This window comes from Bufo bufo, chromosome 1 (genome assembly GCF_905171765.1).
Source record: "Bufo bufo chromosome 1, aBufBuf1.1, whole genome shotgun sequence".
NCBI classification, from domain to species: domain Eukaryota; kingdom Metazoa; phylum Chordata; class Amphibia; order Anura; family Bufonidae; genus Bufo; species Bufo bufo.
The window spans coordinates 200,501,931-200,520,618 of NC_053389.1; the positions used below are offsets into that span (position 1 = coordinate 200,501,931).

At 43.4% G+C, this 18,688-nt stretch overlaps 1 protein-coding gene across 1 annotated transcript in view; it reads left to right on the top strand.

The window, feature by feature from the left end:
• BCAM (basal cell adhesion molecule (Lutheran blood group)) overlaps positions 1-13,729 on the top strand; it is a 65,495-nt gene extending 51,766 nt beyond the window's left edge. The window contains exons 15-16 of the mRNA XM_040434269.1: positions 12,900-13,011; positions 13,107-13,729. Of these exons, the coding sequence (XP_040290203.1) occupies positions 12,900-13,011; positions 13,107-13,112 (118 nt within the window). The 3' untranslated portion in view covers positions 13,113-13,729. The remainder of the gene's footprint in view (positions 1-12,899; positions 13,012-13,106) is intronic.
• The last annotated feature ends 4,959 nt before the right edge of the window (positions 13,730-18,688 follow it).

Below are 18,688 nucleotides of genomic sequence, written 5' to 3' on the forward strand. Positions count from 1 at the left end.
CAGGACTACAAGCAGATAGCATACATAGCTTAAATGCCTGTCTTCCTATTTGGCAGCTTTCACCATTAGATTTTTGTGCCGGTCGACAGCTGTGCTTGATGACTCCCTGCCAATGTATTTGCCAGAATTAAACTGTGTGCATCTGTTTTCCTCTATCATATACTGTAAATGATATAATCACGTCTGTGACATCTTTTTCCTGTCCATCTTATTGAAGCATAAACTGCTGTTCTTCCCACACTCTACGATACCATGTAATGGGCATGCATCCTGTGCCTATACATCATGCAACCTCGGTGCCTTTATGAAAGCAGAACTTAAAGAGTACCTCTGCCCGTACCCTGCATGCTTTGTTTCCCTTCCTCATACTGTAATGCAGAGTTTGCAGTTGCGATAAGACACTGGTGACTGAGAGGGCGCTATTTCCCCCATGCCATAACTGATTAGCAATATTATAAACTAAACATGGCAGATTGGGGTTTGCAGCCAGTGACTGATTAAACAAGGCTGGGTCACCTCTACTGTGACCTGGAAGCGGAGAGCATTGGGATTGGAGACTGTAGCAGCTGCAGGGAATTGGTGAGCTGTTTTTTTAAAATCCCTTTTAGGGCTCATGCACACGAACGTATTTTCTTTCTGTGTCCATTCTGTTTTTTCTGCGGACCCTATGCTGAACCATTCACTTCAATGGGTCCGCAAAAAGAATGGAAGTTACTCTGTGTGCATTCCGTTTCCGTATGTCCGTATTTCCATTCCGCAAAAAAATAGAACATGTCCTATTGTCCGCATTACGGACAAGGATAGTACAGTTCTATGAAGGGCCAGCTGTTCCGTTCCGCAAAATACGGAATGCACATGGATGTCACCCGTATTTTTTGTGGACCGCAAAATACATACGTTCGTGTCCATGAGCCCTTTTTAAATATCTTCCTGGAATACTCCTTTAACTAAGAGGAAAGTATCAAAAAGCGCAACACCATTGTTTTTTGTCCTTTTTTTTTTTTTGCAACATTCCGTTGGGGGATTAATACCGTAACATGTTAATATTATGCAGTAGTATTGGTCTTTACGGTTCTAAGGATACCAGTTATGCAGACCTTTTTTAGAATTTTGTGTAATATATCTGAACACTGAACAAAGAAAATCTGAACACATTTACACTGCATTATTTCTGTGCTGCAGTATATTATGCCTATCAGTGAAAAGCAGACACAGATGGAGGATCTGAGGGTCTTCTTTAGGCCCCTGGCTGCCATTAAACTCATCGGATGACAAGGTGCTTCCTGTTGAACCACTTAGATGCTGCGGTCACTCTTAACTGCAGCATCTGAAGGGTTAAACAACTGGGATCAGAGTTTTCACCAATCCCGCCTGTTGTTATATAAAGTGCCAGTTGTTATATAAAGCTGACATGCGGCTTCCACGTTGGTATTACGACGCGTTGTGCAAAGTGGTTACTGAGAGCTGGACATTGAGACAGATCTCTTTTAAGAGGAGCGGTCACCTCTTCTGACATATCTGATTAGTAAGTGTAACGATTGTGGAGCATCTTTTTTGAGAGCTCTGGATTGGGCTGTTCCTCTGGTATTCCTCGTAGATACATACACCACTGCACCTCACCTTTGCTTACCCACTCTGGTGGACCTTCTAAAACATTTCAATGAATTCTTTCTAAGACATGGAGAAGGTAGGGGGTAATAAAAGATTTGACATGCTGCGTTCTTCTTGTGTGCTTCTGTGTTACCCCCTGAGAAAGTCAGGAGTCAGTGATTGGGATGTTGTGTAATGCTTTAGATTTATAGCTGCGGCCAGCTCTACTGTTTCTGAAGTGCGTCCTCAGGTTGGACAGAAATAAATGCATTTTTCCCATAGGAAAGACATTCTGTTTCTAATAAACTTTAGCTAATTCCTCCTTATGAACTACAAAATACTTAAGATGTGGCATCACCCCGCCTAAAGCAAAAATTCCCCGGCACTTCTGTTTAAAACAGCCACAATTCCAATGGTTATACACTTTTTTGAGGTTAAAGGAGAATAATTGCCTGTTTTGAAAGGCGGATCACATGTTAGACTCCAGTACATGGCAGGAATATGTAGTAACCTACGGCTTATGATCAGTTGAATGAATGCAGTGCAGGTTATTAATACTGCCACCCCTTCATGCAAAATAGATTGTACACATTCTTGTCTGGACAGATATTACAAATTAACCATAAAGGGGTATTCCCATCTCAGACAATGGGGGCATATCGCCCCCATTGTCTGGGACCCGCTCCTACGACTAGAACGGATACCTGAAAGTTGTGGAGGGCGCACTGTGCATGTGCAGCCGTCCTCCATTCATTTCTATGGGGCAACTGAAAATAGCTGAGCGCTGGCTCGGCTATTTCCCTCGGCCCAATATAAATGAATGGGAGCAGTGGCCGCGCAAGCACGGTGCGCTCCCATTCACTTCTGTAAGGAGATCGATTGGTGGTGGCCTCGAGCCACCACCATCCCTTCTCAGGACCCACACCTATCAGACAATGGGGGCATATCCTAGCAATATGCCCCTATTATCTGAGATGGGAATACCCCTATAATGGGAATCTGTCACCAGTTTTATGATGCTAGGTTCTAACCGCTCCAGCATATGCCACCAAGTCCTGATATTCATGAGCTCACGGCTTCCCCGCCCACTTACCTCTGATTGACAGTTTTTTCCATATGAATCAGCAGCAGGTGGGCGGAAAGAGCCATGGGCTCATGAATATGGGGACTCATTGGCGTGTGCTGGAGATGTTCAGTGCAAGATTTTGGCAAAACAGCTGGGTCAGTTATAGAAAGTGACCCAGCATTTTGCTAAGGAGACCTGTCACTAGTTTATGTTGCCCTTAGTTAGGATACTATAAAATTGGTGACAGAATCCCTTTAAGGGTTGTGTCACAGAAACCATTTTAATGCACTTTTTGAAGCCAAAGAAAGGAGTGAATAGTAGAGGAAGGGGAAATTAAATAATAAAGTTGCCATTTAAATTAAGGAACTGTCCTTGTCATGCATGAACGTGCCAAGTCCTCCAGAGAGAGAGAGTTTCTCTTTGTAGTCACTCTGTGGCTCATAGTTGAGGGTCACGAATGAGGTGCCCACTTTCTTAAATAGGGCATTTGGAGTACATAAAAAGAAAAGCAGAAGTATAATGTGCAGGACTCTAGGTACAAGTTCGAAGGTGAATGACAATGGGCCGCTGGCATTAGGATGTTGCACTGCTTTTCACTGCTGCACGGCATCTTGTCGGCTCAGGGAATGGCCTGGGTTGGCTCAATGGAGATGTGAGCAAAGCAAAAGGTGGATGTGGCGATTTGGGTTGGACCGTCAGATGTTTATTGGTGTGTCCCGACTTTCACCCGATGGCAGACTGAATTACAACATGTGTATGAGAGAAGGGTTGAGCAGGAGGTATACCCACTGGGTGATATCTATCTAAAGTAAATGACAAGCCTTACAGCACAGTTGGCCTTTAATCAAAGTGCAGGCCCCATGGTCTCCCACCATCATGTAGCATTAAGAACATAAAATTGAAGCAGTTCATTTTGTTGGTGCCCAGAGGGGATATTATTTCCCTTCTCTTAAGCAAAGCAAAGGGTAATTGTCCTGTCTAGGCTAGACATTAAGTGAATTTGGAACATTGAATGACACCCGCGAATCGAGGCCATTAGTTTGTAGACTATACTTGTGGGTTGCCATTATGTTCACCTAATAGGACAGATTCCAACTAATGTTTGGGTTGCTGTTTCAGTAGTTGTGCAGTAAATCTAATTTGCAGTGTTATGGAGAATATGACTCTTATACTGGCCTCCACCCTTGGGTGCTGTAAAGTGAATTTGTGGCTGAGACTTGGAAAGAAATCTGAAAATAACCTTGGCTTATGTCTAGTTTGGTTAACCATGCCTCTTCACTACAGAAAACAATCTCCAGACTTCAAAGACTATGTAGATTGAAGTACAACTGTTGAAAGAGTGCAGATTTCCACACACCATGGAATGTGAGGAGCTTTTGATAAGGTCGATGCTTGAGAACAGCTACACATAGTTGTCATGTTAGACTGGTCCATCTGGATTATAGAGGATGATATGGACAGCAACATATCCGTGTTCACTGACATTTAATTGAGCCATATCAGAAGGTTACATGAGTAGACACTTGTGAGCGGGGTTTCTGCCTGTACCTGGAACATTGGATTGTGTGAGCCACTTTAATATTGGTCAGGGCTTCTTGTTTTTGGAATCCTCTATGGCTTTATGCTGGACACAACTGAAATCAAGGCACTTCCTGAAAAGCACAGTTTCTCTCACTACCACATTGATCAGCGCACCGCAACCAATTACTTGGTAGCCACATGCTTCTTTTGGACCCCCTGCATATGGCTGATCAGTTCTTGGCAGCCTCAGATGCTACTACTATGCACTACTTGCACCAGGGTTCACTTAGTACTGTCAGAACCAAGGTCAAACCCATTTCACTGGCTGTTAACCCACAAAAGGGTGGAAACCTATGGTTTAGATCTTCAAGGCACCGACCAATGTTACATTTTTCCAGGTCTCAGTGACTTCCTAGATATAGATGGTAGTCTGCACTCTCATCTGATATACGTACAGATGTAGTAATTTGCTATAACATGAATTTATTTTCATCAGTGCTCCCCAGCCTGGCTGTGCTCCAGTCACCAACTGAACAGAGCTCATTGTTCCAGCCATCCCCATAATGATGATAGTTATCTAGCTAGGTTCAGACAATGCATTTTTAGTAGGAAGTTAAGGCCAAAGAGGGAAAAGATAAAGTTCACAATTCACTGTGTATCAGTGGAATCAACCAGCAGATACAGTTAGATTAAATGTGGTAATCATGGGTAATCAAAGATGGTCTCTGTAGAGTGGTTGGTACAAAACACAAAATCACCCAAGTGCTTTTCCAGCCAGAAGAGTGCCGCTATGGTTATCCTGTTGTTCTATATAGTCAAAGCAAGGTCCAACATAGAGACAGGAATTACTGGCCCACGGGGGTCGGGCAGCTGCCCACTAACTGAACACTCCCAAATTATTGTGGACAAAAACGGTGTCCAGTACATCACAGTTTTTGGCAACCATGGACCTAATGGTAAGGCTAATTTATAGCTTGTGCCTCTCTATGGTACTTCTTGTACCTTTCAATCAGAAAGTCTGATATCTATAACACTCCTTTCCAAAAACACATGATAAAGACACACATTTTATTATCCAAAATAGTATTCTATACTGGCACATTTGTAGCACCCTGATACTATTCTGCAGTGCCTATCTTTTTCTCCATATATTTATCCTAATGTTTATAGGCCTAGCTATAGTATTCCCAATATTTGCTGTCAGACAATGTATTCATGATTCATCCACTGTAGCGACCGCCTCCACTATACTCCTCTTACGGATTCATCGGGCACACAGTACTATCTGCTGTCCAGAAATGATGATTACCCCTGATGAAGCCAGATTAGCTGGCGAAACATGTTGGGGGACAGTATTTAGTGTTTTAGACTTTGATGTCCGTGTCAGTTCCAGCAATCAGTGTAGTACATAATTAGCTGAGCCTGTCCAAGAGTAAACAGTGTTTGTTACATAGAATTATCTATAGTAATATATAGGACGGTGCATTACTGATCTGCTAATACAGAGTCTAAGTGACGGCACGGGGAGTGCACTGCAGTTACAACATACATGCTTTAGAACTGACAGGTCATCAGATAGTTTTAACCTTTTCTCTAGCTCACATTTACTTATACTTAGTAATTCTTAACAAAGATAGTAAAAGTTAAGTTTTAATATCTGGGACAAGGGAGGTTATTAGCCTAAGTAGGCTTTATTTTGTTGTTTGGAGTACGTAGGGACATGCCCATTGAAAAGGGGGATATCTCAGGAAATCAAGAAAAGACAATCCAACACTTTAAAATCTTCAATGCGCTTTATTTCATGTTGTAGCAAAAATGACTCTCAGAAACAGAACCTACACCCCGACAGCAGTTTACGCGTTTCGAACACAGGTGTGTTCTTAGTCGTAGCTGAGTTCTTCTCTTGATTCGCATGAAGGACTTACCTGGTTCCAATCCGTGCACTCAATCACAGTTGTGGAGTTGTGAGCTGGAGTTTTCTTATAGGATATATCAGGGATAAAGTGCTAAAAAAGATGCACCATATGTGTTATTTACTAAAGCAGACATGTCAAGAGAGCTGACAAATCCTTAAATATTACAAGATCTTTACTGCTCCTAGACGTGCCTTGTACCTTTCATTTTCTTTAAAAATAAAGTGATGTCCCAGATGAAAGATCTAGTCGAATTCCTATGTGAACCTAGTCCGTGCATCATCCTGTCCAATCTTAGAACGGCTGGACTGAACACCACAGATACAGTAACAGCAGGAATTCTGTATTTCAGATGGAGTTATGGCTTAATATGCAGAAATGGACCCTAATCTGCAAAGGTCCCAAAGCTTTGCTGGTTTTAACTTTCAGATAGCCTGAGGATGCTGACCTTACATATCCCTTAACTATCAGACGAAAATGTTTCACCAGCTCCAGCTTAGTAATGTTAGTTCAAAGTCAGGAAATCTAAGTTCGTTCTTGACATAAAGGAATCAGACCCCTTAGAGAATATGTCTTCCTGTTTCCCTTGTCTTGTGCAGAAAGTATCATATTTTTTTATCTGCAAAGGGATTTGAGCAAAACCCGTTCATTCCTTAGGCAGCTGTAGATTTGTGATGCTTTGCAGAGAAATTGTGTGTAAGCTGTGCATTTATGGGGAGTGGGTGGACTGTAGTTGCGATGATGCTAGTGCTGGACTCAACACCCTGAAGCCAGTGAGATGCCTTCAATCCTCTCTGCTCTTCCTCCTTTCTCACAGCATGCAGTCACAGCGAGAGTTTGCTCCATTTACAGTATCGGTTGGTGAACAGACAGAGCGCCTGCAGGTTATTTGCTGCATGTATTTTTAACCAACACTGGGACTGGATCCAAGAAAAGAACAAAAGGCTATGTAGCTGTTTCAAAAGGGGAGCATTTTCCTCTCTTTTTGCTGCATCAGGTTTTTTGTTATTTCTGCATTTTTAGGAATGCCTGAATGGTATTGGCCTAGGAGCAGTCAGACGACGTACGTTCAGTTGTGTGTCTGATGGTCCGTTAGATCTCATGTCTATGGCCAGTCAGATTTTTTAAGTTTTTGCTGCCATTTCATGAAACTGTGGAATTACAGCTGTTTCCATTACTCGGAGCCAAAAATATGTGTTGCCAAGAGAGCGGACATAAACAAATCCTCATGGAACATACGCAGGAGAATAGATTTACCCTTTAATTCTTGCCAAATCAGTTATTTTTGAAATCTTTTTTACGTGGTAGTCCACTAAATGAAAGCTTCCAGTCGATGACTAATCCAAGATTAGCACATTGCCTCCACTGTGTATAAAAAGAAAAGCGTAATCTTGCCGTGTTCTCTGCTTCCTCATAGAGTTCAGTTGTGTCGAATATTGTTTGTTTGGCTTCTTTAAACATCCTTTCAGGAAACTCATAGAGCCTGCGACCCAACATTTCAACTGCCTAAGAGTTCAGGCATTAAAACAATGCAGTGACCACAGAGAAAAGTCAAGAAAACCTAATCTGTACAGAGGGCAATATATGGCGACTATTATTATTGTTTGGGAAATTCCAACAGCTTTTTCTTTTTTAAATTTGTAACATAAGTCATTTGCAGTTTCGTGCCTAGAATAATGAGGAGGATTTAGCGGATTTTAATATTGCGCTGCTATAGTCTAAAAAGTAAGCTGTGCCAAACATCTGATTTTGGCTTACAGTTGCCAATTGTGTGGTCTAGTGTCCTTTAAAGGAGTTGTCTGGTTTAGCAGAGTTATTATCAAACACCCTTTTAGGGAATTCTCGGGTGGGCGGTGGTAAGGACCCTTATTTAATTAGAATGGAGAGCTGCTACAAATAGCATCTCTCACTTTGGAGGACCCGGAAAGTCTATGGATTATACAGAAAGGTTAGTAATTTAAATGGGAACTGGGGACACTGCAGGAAATTAAGCACATGGTGGGGGTTTCCACAGATAAGTGCTGTTCAATGGGGGCCAAAGAAGTATTATAGATAATCTTATAATAATAGGAGAACCCTTGTAATATCAAGGGATTATCCAAACTGAGCAACCCCTTTAAGAGTCTGTTCACTTAATGATTGTTTTTTTTTTTTTTAATAGAGGGTCACCCACTAAATTATTATTATAATTAATCAGATTAACAGGACAGTAAATTATAGAGAAAAGTGTCATCAGAATATTGTCAAGCTCCCAGTAGTTTACTGGCCAGAGGCCTAGTTAAAAGGGTTTTGCGAGATTTTTTTACCCGATAGGTCATCAGTATATGATCAGTGGGAGTCACACGCCGGGACCCAGCTGATCAGCTGTTTGAGAATACACCAGCACTCGCAGTAGTGCCGTGGCCTTCTCGCAGCTTTGCCTAGGCCGTGTGACGTCAAGTTCAACGGTCCCGTGGGGTAGGCCCAGCTCATCCCCATAAGTGAATGGAGCTGAGCAACAAGGTACAAAGCTGTGCTTGGTGAGCCAAGAGAAGGCCGCGGTGCGAATGTGAGCTCCGGTGCCTTCTCAAACAGCAGATCAGCCTAGGTCCCTGGTGTCGGACCCCCACCGATCAGATAATGATGACTTATCCAGAGGATAGGTCATCAGTTAAAAAAACTCAGAAAACCCCCTTTAAATTAAAGGGCTTTTCCCATCTTCAGCATTTTGGCAGATGCACAGGAAGTATGGGTTCAACATTTGAGAACCTCACCTATGGAAAGAGCACCATGACTCAACTCCTTATGTAACTCCCATAGATCCCAATAGCTTCTATGGGGAAAGCGCCAGCATCAGCAAATGGGAGGCATGGGACCCCTGTTTTCCAGATAGGGGAGGGTCACTATGTTTGACACCTACCAGGCATTTGTGTCATATCCTATAACTATGCCATCAAAATTGAAGATTGAAATACCCCTGTGGATGGTTGCTATAATGCTGCTTGACAACCCCATATAGAAGGTTGTAGCTCTTAGGCAGTGTAGAGAGAGACAAAAGTTCAGGGCAGCACACCTGTCACGGCGGGGAGTGGGGAAAACCCCCCACCCGTGCAATGACAGTGGCTGCAACCGAAAAGGGGAAGTTGGTGGGGCACAACAAACAATGGGAGGGGGGGTGGGGAATTCAAGGTCAGTGTCAGCATGTCCTTCCAAGACTGCCGCCAGCACGCCAGGACCATCACCTAGGTCCCTGGCAGCCAGCCACCTAAGCAGTTAGAAGAACATACTGGACACCGCGTCCGACTCCCACTCCTGGTCGCTGCCAGCAGCCACTCCCCAAACAGCACACAGCCGGAACACCAAAGGAATGCTGCCAACAGACGACCAGAGATAGGAACATAGAGAGGGACGAGGGGGCACCAACACAGACAACGGTATAAACCGAATGGCGGGGGAAAAGCTACTCACCGCGCCGTAAACGGTGAACCCCCATAACGCTCTCCCTCTGGAGAACGCGCATGCACACCAAAAACAAATGGCGCTGCATGCTGCACCCTCTTCCGAAGGAAACGCGACTGCGGAGCCAATATTTATTATAATGTCACGGCGGGGAGTGGGGAAAACCCCCCACCGTGCAATAACAGTGGCTGCAACGCCAGATAGCAGGGAACAGGGAGCAGGTCACCTCCTAATGCAACCCTGAAATTTCCCTAGACTCCTAGTGCATGAGCCGCCTCTGAAGGTAAGGGGGCTCATGCTCACCAACCTAGAACCCTAGATATCCCTGCTATGCCCTAGGCCTGATGACAGGGCAGAGACCACCCATTCATCCTTCACCACGGATGAATGGTGTCCCCAGAGGCCCAGTAGCTGGCAGGATGCAAGACTATGGGATAAGCAATACGGCAGGTAAGTAACACAGCAACAAAACAAATGCTATCCACACTTACCTGCCGCAGCCGAGATGGAAAGGACGGCTCCAGGCTAAGAAGCCCACAGTCTTGCTATTGCTTAAACCCCTCCGGGAAAGCGAGCCCCTTTCGGAGCAGGCACACCAACATATAAACCTCCAAACACAGACCACACCAAAACAACATTCACCAGGTGGGGGAGGAATAACAGAGACACACCGGAGGGGACACACAGCCAGGGCAAGGTAAACAATATAATAAATAAGGGTGACTCACACAGACACCACATTCAGCCAGGGAGCAAAGCTGACTGACACAGACTGACAACCAACAAACTATGACCTCAGGCTCCAACACACCAATATATAAGGAGGCCTGAGGTCACACCCACCACACCACTAGTAATTAACCCCGTGTAAACCAAAACAGGAAAAACACCATATAAAAGGAAAGTGCACGTGCAAACAACAAACTACACGTTGCCACAAGCAACGAGTCTGCGCGGCAACCGCGTCACGGTCAAACACTAAAATGACCGTGCCAACACCTGATAAAATAGTCAGTAACAAGGGGTGCCAGCGGTATTACACTTAACCAAGGTGATAAATCTATAAAAAATAAATACACTGCAGCTTGAAAATGGTCCCAGCAAGTGGACCGAAACGTTGCATGGCACGCATGGGTGAATAAAAGGATCCCACTATTTTCACCTATTGGAAGTGCTGCGGTGTATTTATTTTTTATCTTAGGCAGTGTATCCATAGCAACTAGTCTGACACAAGTATCCAGTAAAGAGATGGGTTGGATCTTTCCTGAGAGCAGAGAAGTGGAAGGCACAGTCTAGACTCTATAATCGTTATAGTTTTTACATTTCTAATAAATTTACAGTATTATCCAGGATTTTGATGCTGATGGCCTATCCTCAGGATAAGTCATCAATATCACATCAGCAGAGGTCGGACTTCTGGCACCCCTGACACTCAGTTGTATGAAGAGCCTGTGGTGCTCCGTGGGCACTTAGACCTCTTCCTATGCCCTGTCACATCACGGTCTTTGGTCACATGGCCAAGGCGCATCTCAGTTCTATTCAAGTGAATGGGGCTGAGCTGCAATACCAAGCACAGCCGCTATACAATAAATAGCGCCGTGCTCAAACAGGTGATCAGAGTTGGACCCGGCCAATCTCCTGAGGATAGGCCATCAATATGAAAATCCTGTCAAAAGGGTTTTGGAACCGCGCTGCTAGAGACTATGTCTCCCGATCACCAGTGAATGAAAAGGGTGTCAGCCCCTCTCCTCATTACCCGCCGGATCCAGTCCTCCCCAGACCTCTTTCACTACAGGGTTGAAAGGAAATAGGCAGAATAGTGAAGCACCCTTTACACTCTTTTTATAAAAGGTTTTATTCTACTCACAAAGGTTCGTAGACAAAAGGCATAAAGGCATAAAAATCAGTATCAGTCGTCACATTCCTGCCCGACCCGGGTTTCGCTACCTTGAAGAAGCAAGGTAGCGAAACCCGGGTCGGGCAGGAATGTGACGACTGATACTGATTTTTATGCCTTTTGTCTACGAACCTTTGTGAGTAGAATAAAACCTTTTATAAAAAGAGTGTAAAGGGTGCTTCACTATTCTGCCTATTTCCTTTCAACCCTGTAGTGAAAGAGGTCTGGGGAGGACTGGATCCGGCGGGTATTGAGGAGAGGGGCTGACACCCTTTTCATTCACTGGTGATCGGGAGACATAGTCTCTAGCAGCGCGGTTCCAAAACCCTTTTGACTTGTTTATATCAGTGTGAACGACCTACCACACTACTTCGGGACCAGCAGCAGCGCAAGTAATTTGTCCGTGTGCATATTTATCACAGCACAATCTTATCAATGTGGGCACATATGAACATGGAACCAACACAGATGCCTTCAGCTGCCAAGTGCACATGTAACAGGTCCGTCAGTTTAATAGGTACAAATCTGCTGACAGATGCCCTTTATTATGAGTTTACCAATGTAGAGCTCGTAGTGTGGTGTGTACTTTGTATACGACATTCAAATCCGGAGCGTGATAACACACGTAGGCTATTAGAGAGGTCTGGACATTAACCGGAGCTGGGTGATCAGTCGATTAGTGAGATATGGATGATACGCATGTATCGTAAAGTCATGTTCTATGGGATGTCCAGGTAGACCATAAAGCTTGATGTGAGCTTTATTCCCACTGTGACATCTCTTCTAATCTTGCCAGTTGGTCTATTTAGTTCAGCCAGTGTAAAATAGAAGGGGTATCCAGGGATTTCCAGTATGTAAGTATTCATATGCGAGCTGCTGCTATCACGTCACCCATTTTGATCAGGAACGTACAGTTACAGCTGGAAAAACAGCTTCAGAACACAAACTGCCGCTCTAGCAATTGACATACTTTGCAGACTAAGTGAAAAGGACTATAACTGAGCTTTGTGTTCGACTAAAGTGTTTCCTCATAGCTCCACATGGTCTAGTGGACAAGTGCATGTTGAAGATCCACGAACACTATCTCCGTAGATATTGAATAATGATGCTTAGAAGGTCAGTGGTCTCTGTTGTCATGAACAGGGAATTAGGAATCTTCTAAAAGGCACCTGTCAGTTTAGCAGGGGAGATTTATTGCACTGATGGAGATGATGTAATCGGACTTGCTGGATCCCGTCAGCCAGGTCCATCCCATTTGATTTTGTTAGATGCCAGCTGATACAAACAATTAGCATTAAAACCGTACAAGTGCGGAAGCAGCATTCCTTTTAGACCGGTGGTTTACCGTCTTTGATGTCTATGGTAAGGGGTCTGTCTCTTCTCAATATCCTCAGGTCAACTTTTTGAATTGTACAGTATGTTATGAGGAGTCATGCCTCTAATAGATTGCTCTACTGCCTACTTTCTATTTCAGATCTCAGGATCCGGCTTCAGCTGAACTTGCTGTTGAGTTAAAATCAGAGAAACAAAATGAGCAACGTGGGTTACTGGGTTCTCGTGGAGGAGGAGGAGGCCCAGTTGCAGAGGTCAGTGCTTCAACTATCATATATTATTTCTATATTTTTGCTTAACGTCAAAGACTTTGCCATCTAATGCCGTATTCCTTTGTACATTTCCATAGTGTTAACAAGCAGAGATCGGGGGCTCTCCTGTTCTATGGACAGCACCATCTTATTGGGACCGGGAAGTCAACTGACATCTCCAGCCTGTGGATTCATGTTTTCACTACTTTGTGCACTTGAAACAGAGTTTCATCAGAAGAAAAAGAAAATGCAAGGACTCAATATATAAGAGATTACGCATCAAGATCCCACAAATTCCCAATGAGAGTTTTGGGGATGCATTATTCTGTTTTGGGGTCTTTTTCCTTTTTTATTTGAAGAAAATGTAAAAGTTCACTTACAAAGGTCTGTTATTGGGTATAATACCCTACCTAGTGTTGCCTTAAATGGTGGCTGGCCATTGCTGCATTGCTCACTACAGGCCTCAGTCAGTTACCCTTATTTGTTGCAGTTTTTATGCATATAATTTTGCTAATTTTTTTACCTTTTTTTTTTTACTTCCAAAATATGTAAAGGATTTCCACTGTCCTACTGTTTAAAGCAGTTTTTTTTCTGGCATGCTTTGGGATCAACAGATCTCAATGGACTTTAAACTGTTACACTGGTCTTGGCCTGCTTCTGTCCGGCCTGTATGTATATAATGTATTTCTCTATGGTCATTACACTGGTCAGACCCCTAAAATACTTGTACAATCTCATTATTTCTTTTCTTTTATTGTGGTCAGGTGGTGCTCATACCAAAAGATTTGCCTGTATGGTTTGGGTTCATCAGTTGTTTATGTTGTTCTTTGGACTGTTTGGACTAATTACCAATGGAGTTCATACAGTAGCCTTCAAAAGAGATGCTAGTTGTTTTACGTTGTGTTCACACCATGTTTATGGCCTCTAATGGATGTCATGCAGTGGCATCCATCAGCCTTTGGATTCCATCATAAAGTCAACTTATACGTTGTTTTAGTAGACACCATTGTGCGGAATAGTTTACTACCCTATTCCATACTTTTTTGTGGTATACCGACATATACCCTCCAGGTGGAGGCCAAAAGGGTACTGGCTAATGTGATGGGACCAAAGCCAAAAAGGAACACCCTAGGGAAAACGTTATGCCTAGCATATCACTCCACTAATTTCTCTATCCTTTGGTGGCATAGAGCATCCTTCTGTCAAAAGTTCCATTGGTCCTGCTTGTTCAGCATAACCCCATCAATGTGGTATATCCACCTCTATTTTAGTTCATTTTTACCTCTTGGCAATTAATAACCCATGGGGAAACTCTCTCAATACCAGTGAGTAGAACACTGAGCACATTGTACGTAAACTCTGAGACAATGCCCCAGGGCAAATCTATGCAAGTTCTTTTAACCGACTGCCATCTCCCCTACCCTCCTCAGAACAATGCATATTAGAATATTTATTTAAATGGAACAAGTGAAATAAACCGCTACCATGCACTTCACACTGTACAATAACTTTTGGATGATGTTTGTTGTAGTATTTTAGGAGATTGTTGAACACAACTATTTCCATGAGTGGTCTTATGTCACGTACTGTCATGAAATTGGACAGTAAGGCAATGCTTTCATCATTTATTTACACTGTTTTGTTGGATCACTCCATTTCTTCAGACCTGAAATGCCCCAGAATTCCTTACTGGCGTAAGTCTGCACAGAGCTTCTTCTAGTGCTTTACATTCAAGGAAGTGTCCTCTTTATACCAGATTGTGTACAGGAATCTGATGTAGCAAAACCACTAACTGCCCTCCCAAATTATAGGACAGGAATCTGTCAGCAGATTTGACCACGTTGAACTGCTGAAAGCACTAGGTATTTCAAAACAAACTTACCTTTTGTGAAGATTTTTCTATCAGGAGTAGTGAGGACGTGAACTTTTATTCTGCTTTTTTAAGTGTACTGGGGATGATCTTCACTGTCAAGTGCCCGCAGGTCTCTGCATTGAGCTGCTTTACATCTCCTCCCATCTGCTCTGAGTGACAGCAGTATTGGTTTCCCTGTTGGATGCTATAGCTAATATTCGGAGCAGAGGGAAGAAGTTGTGAAGCAGCTCGATAAAGAGAACACATCACAGTGAAGCGCCGTCTCCTCAGCACTTGCAAGAGCAGTAAATGGCAGAATAAAAGTTTATATTCATACTACTCAAACTTCCAAAATGTATGTTTGTTCTTCTCTCCCCGGCCCAAGCTCTAACGAATGCTGTCAACAGTTTAGCATGGTGTATCTGGCAAGAAGCTTCAACTGTTTACAGTCGATGACCAGCAGAATTATGAATGCAGCTCTGGATTGTGACATTTACGCTTACTTTTTATGTGGATTTATTGTTTTTACAGTGGTCCTTTAAGTTACAATAGTCTCAGGTTGCAATATATTCAACTTGCAATGTTTTTTCCATTGGACATTGTAACTTGAAGACACATTGAACATACAGTGGCACAAACAGTCCAGATCAGTGGCATTTGTGATTGGCTGGAAAATTCACCAAATAACATAATACCTGACGTGCATGCATTGATGCGCGGTACTAGATGTTCTGTGCTGCCTGGATGAAGTGAACGGGAGAAGCGCTGCAGTAACTAGTACTGTCCACTACAATGTTGTGCCAACTTGGGGCGACTGAGCTACACAGAATGGCTTTTCGGCATGGGTACAGGTTGTTGACTAGGCCATCACTTACAAAAAGCTGGGCAACCCCTTCTGGGTGGGTGCTATGTTACAAGGGGTTTGCACGTTGACCAGACTAATCCTAAATAGGTAGTACTGTGAACTTCTTGCTTCTGTGGAATTGTTGTTCCTCTTTTGAGCTTCATTTGTGATTTTCTCAATTATTTTCACCCATTCGGCTGCCGGTTATTTATATTAACCAGGAATAAATTGGAGAATTTCTTCCTAAACCCCAGTGTCATATCACAAGTCAATGAAAATAAACATCACGGTCAGATTATGCGGCTAATTAAAAATTTTGAGACGGAAGTCAGGGATAAGATGGAATGTAATAAGGAAAAAGTACATGGGGTTGGGGGGGCTCAAATGAAGCAAACCCCATAAATTCCTTAGAAATTAAAATAATAATCCCTGTAAGAATTTTCATTCCCCAGGCCCCGTGTGCCATGCAGCATAAGAATATAATTACATGATTTTGTGGTTATTGAATGTGTCACTATGTTTTTTGGTATAATGCTTCTTCCCATTAACTATTACAACCCAGCAGCCTGGCCAACCTATAAGACTGACCAGAGGGCACACTAAGAGGGCAGAAGTACCCTCATCAGCAAATGATCAGTAGCATTTAGAATTGTTTCTCCCTACAGATGTCTCAAGTTAAAGGAACACTTTGAGGCAATTGTATACATTGTGCTATGCTTAGTTCAGAGCCTGATGGGGTGGGGCATACCATTTATTGTATTTTTATCTATGTGTCATGCTCCACCTCCTTAGGCCCTGTAGTAGATGTGACACAGTCAAGGGCAGACCGTAATGCTAGGGAGGCTGGTCACTGTCACGGCCTGCTATCTGCTGCTCCACCCGTCGCCGGTTGTTTTGAAAGGGAGATGCAGTGGCGGCCGTGCAGGGATCTGGAGTGACGCAGGTGCCGAGCAGCAGGATAAGTATGAACTATAGCAGGGGCCTGGGCATTGTGGGGGTCACTGTTAGAATAGGATAACCCCTTTAAGTTAAAAATAGCAGAGATATAAATGTTTCACTGACTCTTATCCCACAAAACTATATATCCGTCTGCTCAGCTCCTCCTGCTCTATAAGATGCCGCCTGCAGACTGCACTGTATTTTGTAATAACAAGTCCTCTTTAAAGGGAACCTGTCACCGGGATTTTGTGTATAGAGCTGAGGACATGGGCTGCTAGATGGCCGCTAGCACATCCGCAATACCCAGTCCCCATAGCTCTGTGTGCTTTTATTGTGTAAAAAAAACTATTTGATACATATGCAAATTAACCTGAGATGAGTCCTGTACGTGAGATGAGTCAGGGGCAGGACTCATCTCAGGTTAATTTGCATATGTATCAAATCAGTTTTTTTACACAATAAAAGCACACAGAGCTATGGGGACTGGGTATTGCGGATGTGCTAGCGGCCATCTAGCAACCCATGTCCTCAGCTCTATACACAAAATCCCGGTGACAGGTTCCCTTTAATACTGGGAGCGTCAGAGCATTATGTCCAGGGGGGTGAGGGGTTTGTGTCTTTGATGGCCCACTGGGAATGTTCCCGATGCAGTCTATGGTCAATGCGCTCCTGGCACACAGTTTTGCCTGCAGTGTTCCTTTAAAATGCAAGCTACAGGCAGCATGTTATAGAGCAGGAGGAGCTGAGCAGATTGATATATAGTTTTATAGGAATAGATTCAGTAAAACTTGTAATTTATTCATTTAAATTCTTGCTCATTCTGGGCTTTGAAGTCACGGAGGCGGTCCTATCAGTGATTGACAGCCTTCCCTCTATGGGCCCTATTACATGGGCAGATAGAGCAGACGTGTCCAGACGGAAGCTTTCCCTCTCGTCAATCGCCTGCTCGCTAGAGGAGAAGGCCACTGCTATTATATGCAGCAATCTCCTCCTCAGTATATGGACAAGCGATCGCTAATGCATCGCTCGTCCATATACTGTCTCATTGTTTGCCAGTAGCAGAGCGCCTATTACAGCTATCTGCATATTACATGTAACATGTTACATTTTAAAAGATCCTGATTGCCCGTTTGCTCATTTATCAGGTAATCTGCAGCAGTATTATATTCATACGAACGCTCGTTAGCAATCATCTTAATAATCTGCCCGTGTAATAGGGCCTTTAGACTGTGTATACACAGATAGCTGTCAATCACTGATAGGACCGTCTCCTTGACTTCACTGCCCAGAATGAGAAGTTTAAATGAATAAAATATAAATTATACTGAATCAATTCCAGTAAAACCATATATCAATCTGCTCAGCTCCTCCTGCTCTATAACAAGCTGCCTGCAGATCAAACGCCATGTTCAATGTGACAGGTACTGTATATTGTATATCAATGTAATTTGCCATTTGTATATAGTTGGTAGCTGTCTGACAATCACTAAAACAAAGGGACACCTTCCTATTGACACCTGCTTGGGACCCCCTCTACTAGCAGGGTGAAGGGACTGACTGATTTGAACAACCTTTTTTTTGTTTGCACCCAATCCCTTGAAGACCTCACAATCTATGGAGAACCAAATGTGCAGGTGCTGCATGAGAAACAGAGAACTGCAGAGTGTGTATTGAAATAAAGGATTTGTTTGCAGTCATCACTTAGACCAACTTATCTTTGGAGGACCCGAAGCCTTGAAGCCCTCACAATTAGAGTTGAGCGGACACCTGGATGTTCGGATTCGACGAGTTCGGCCGAACTTGAAAAAAAAGTTCGGGTTCGGGACCCGAACTTGACCCCGAACCCCATTGAAGTCAATGGGGACCCGAACTTTTGGGCACTAAAGTGGCTCTAAAATAGTCCTGGAAAGGGCTAGAGGGCTGCAAAAGGCATCAAAATGTGCTTAAGAGCATGGCAACTGTTCTGCAAACAAATGTGGATAGGGAAATGACAAAATAACATAAAATACAGAAAAATTTAAAATAACAATCTGGATCTAGGAGTA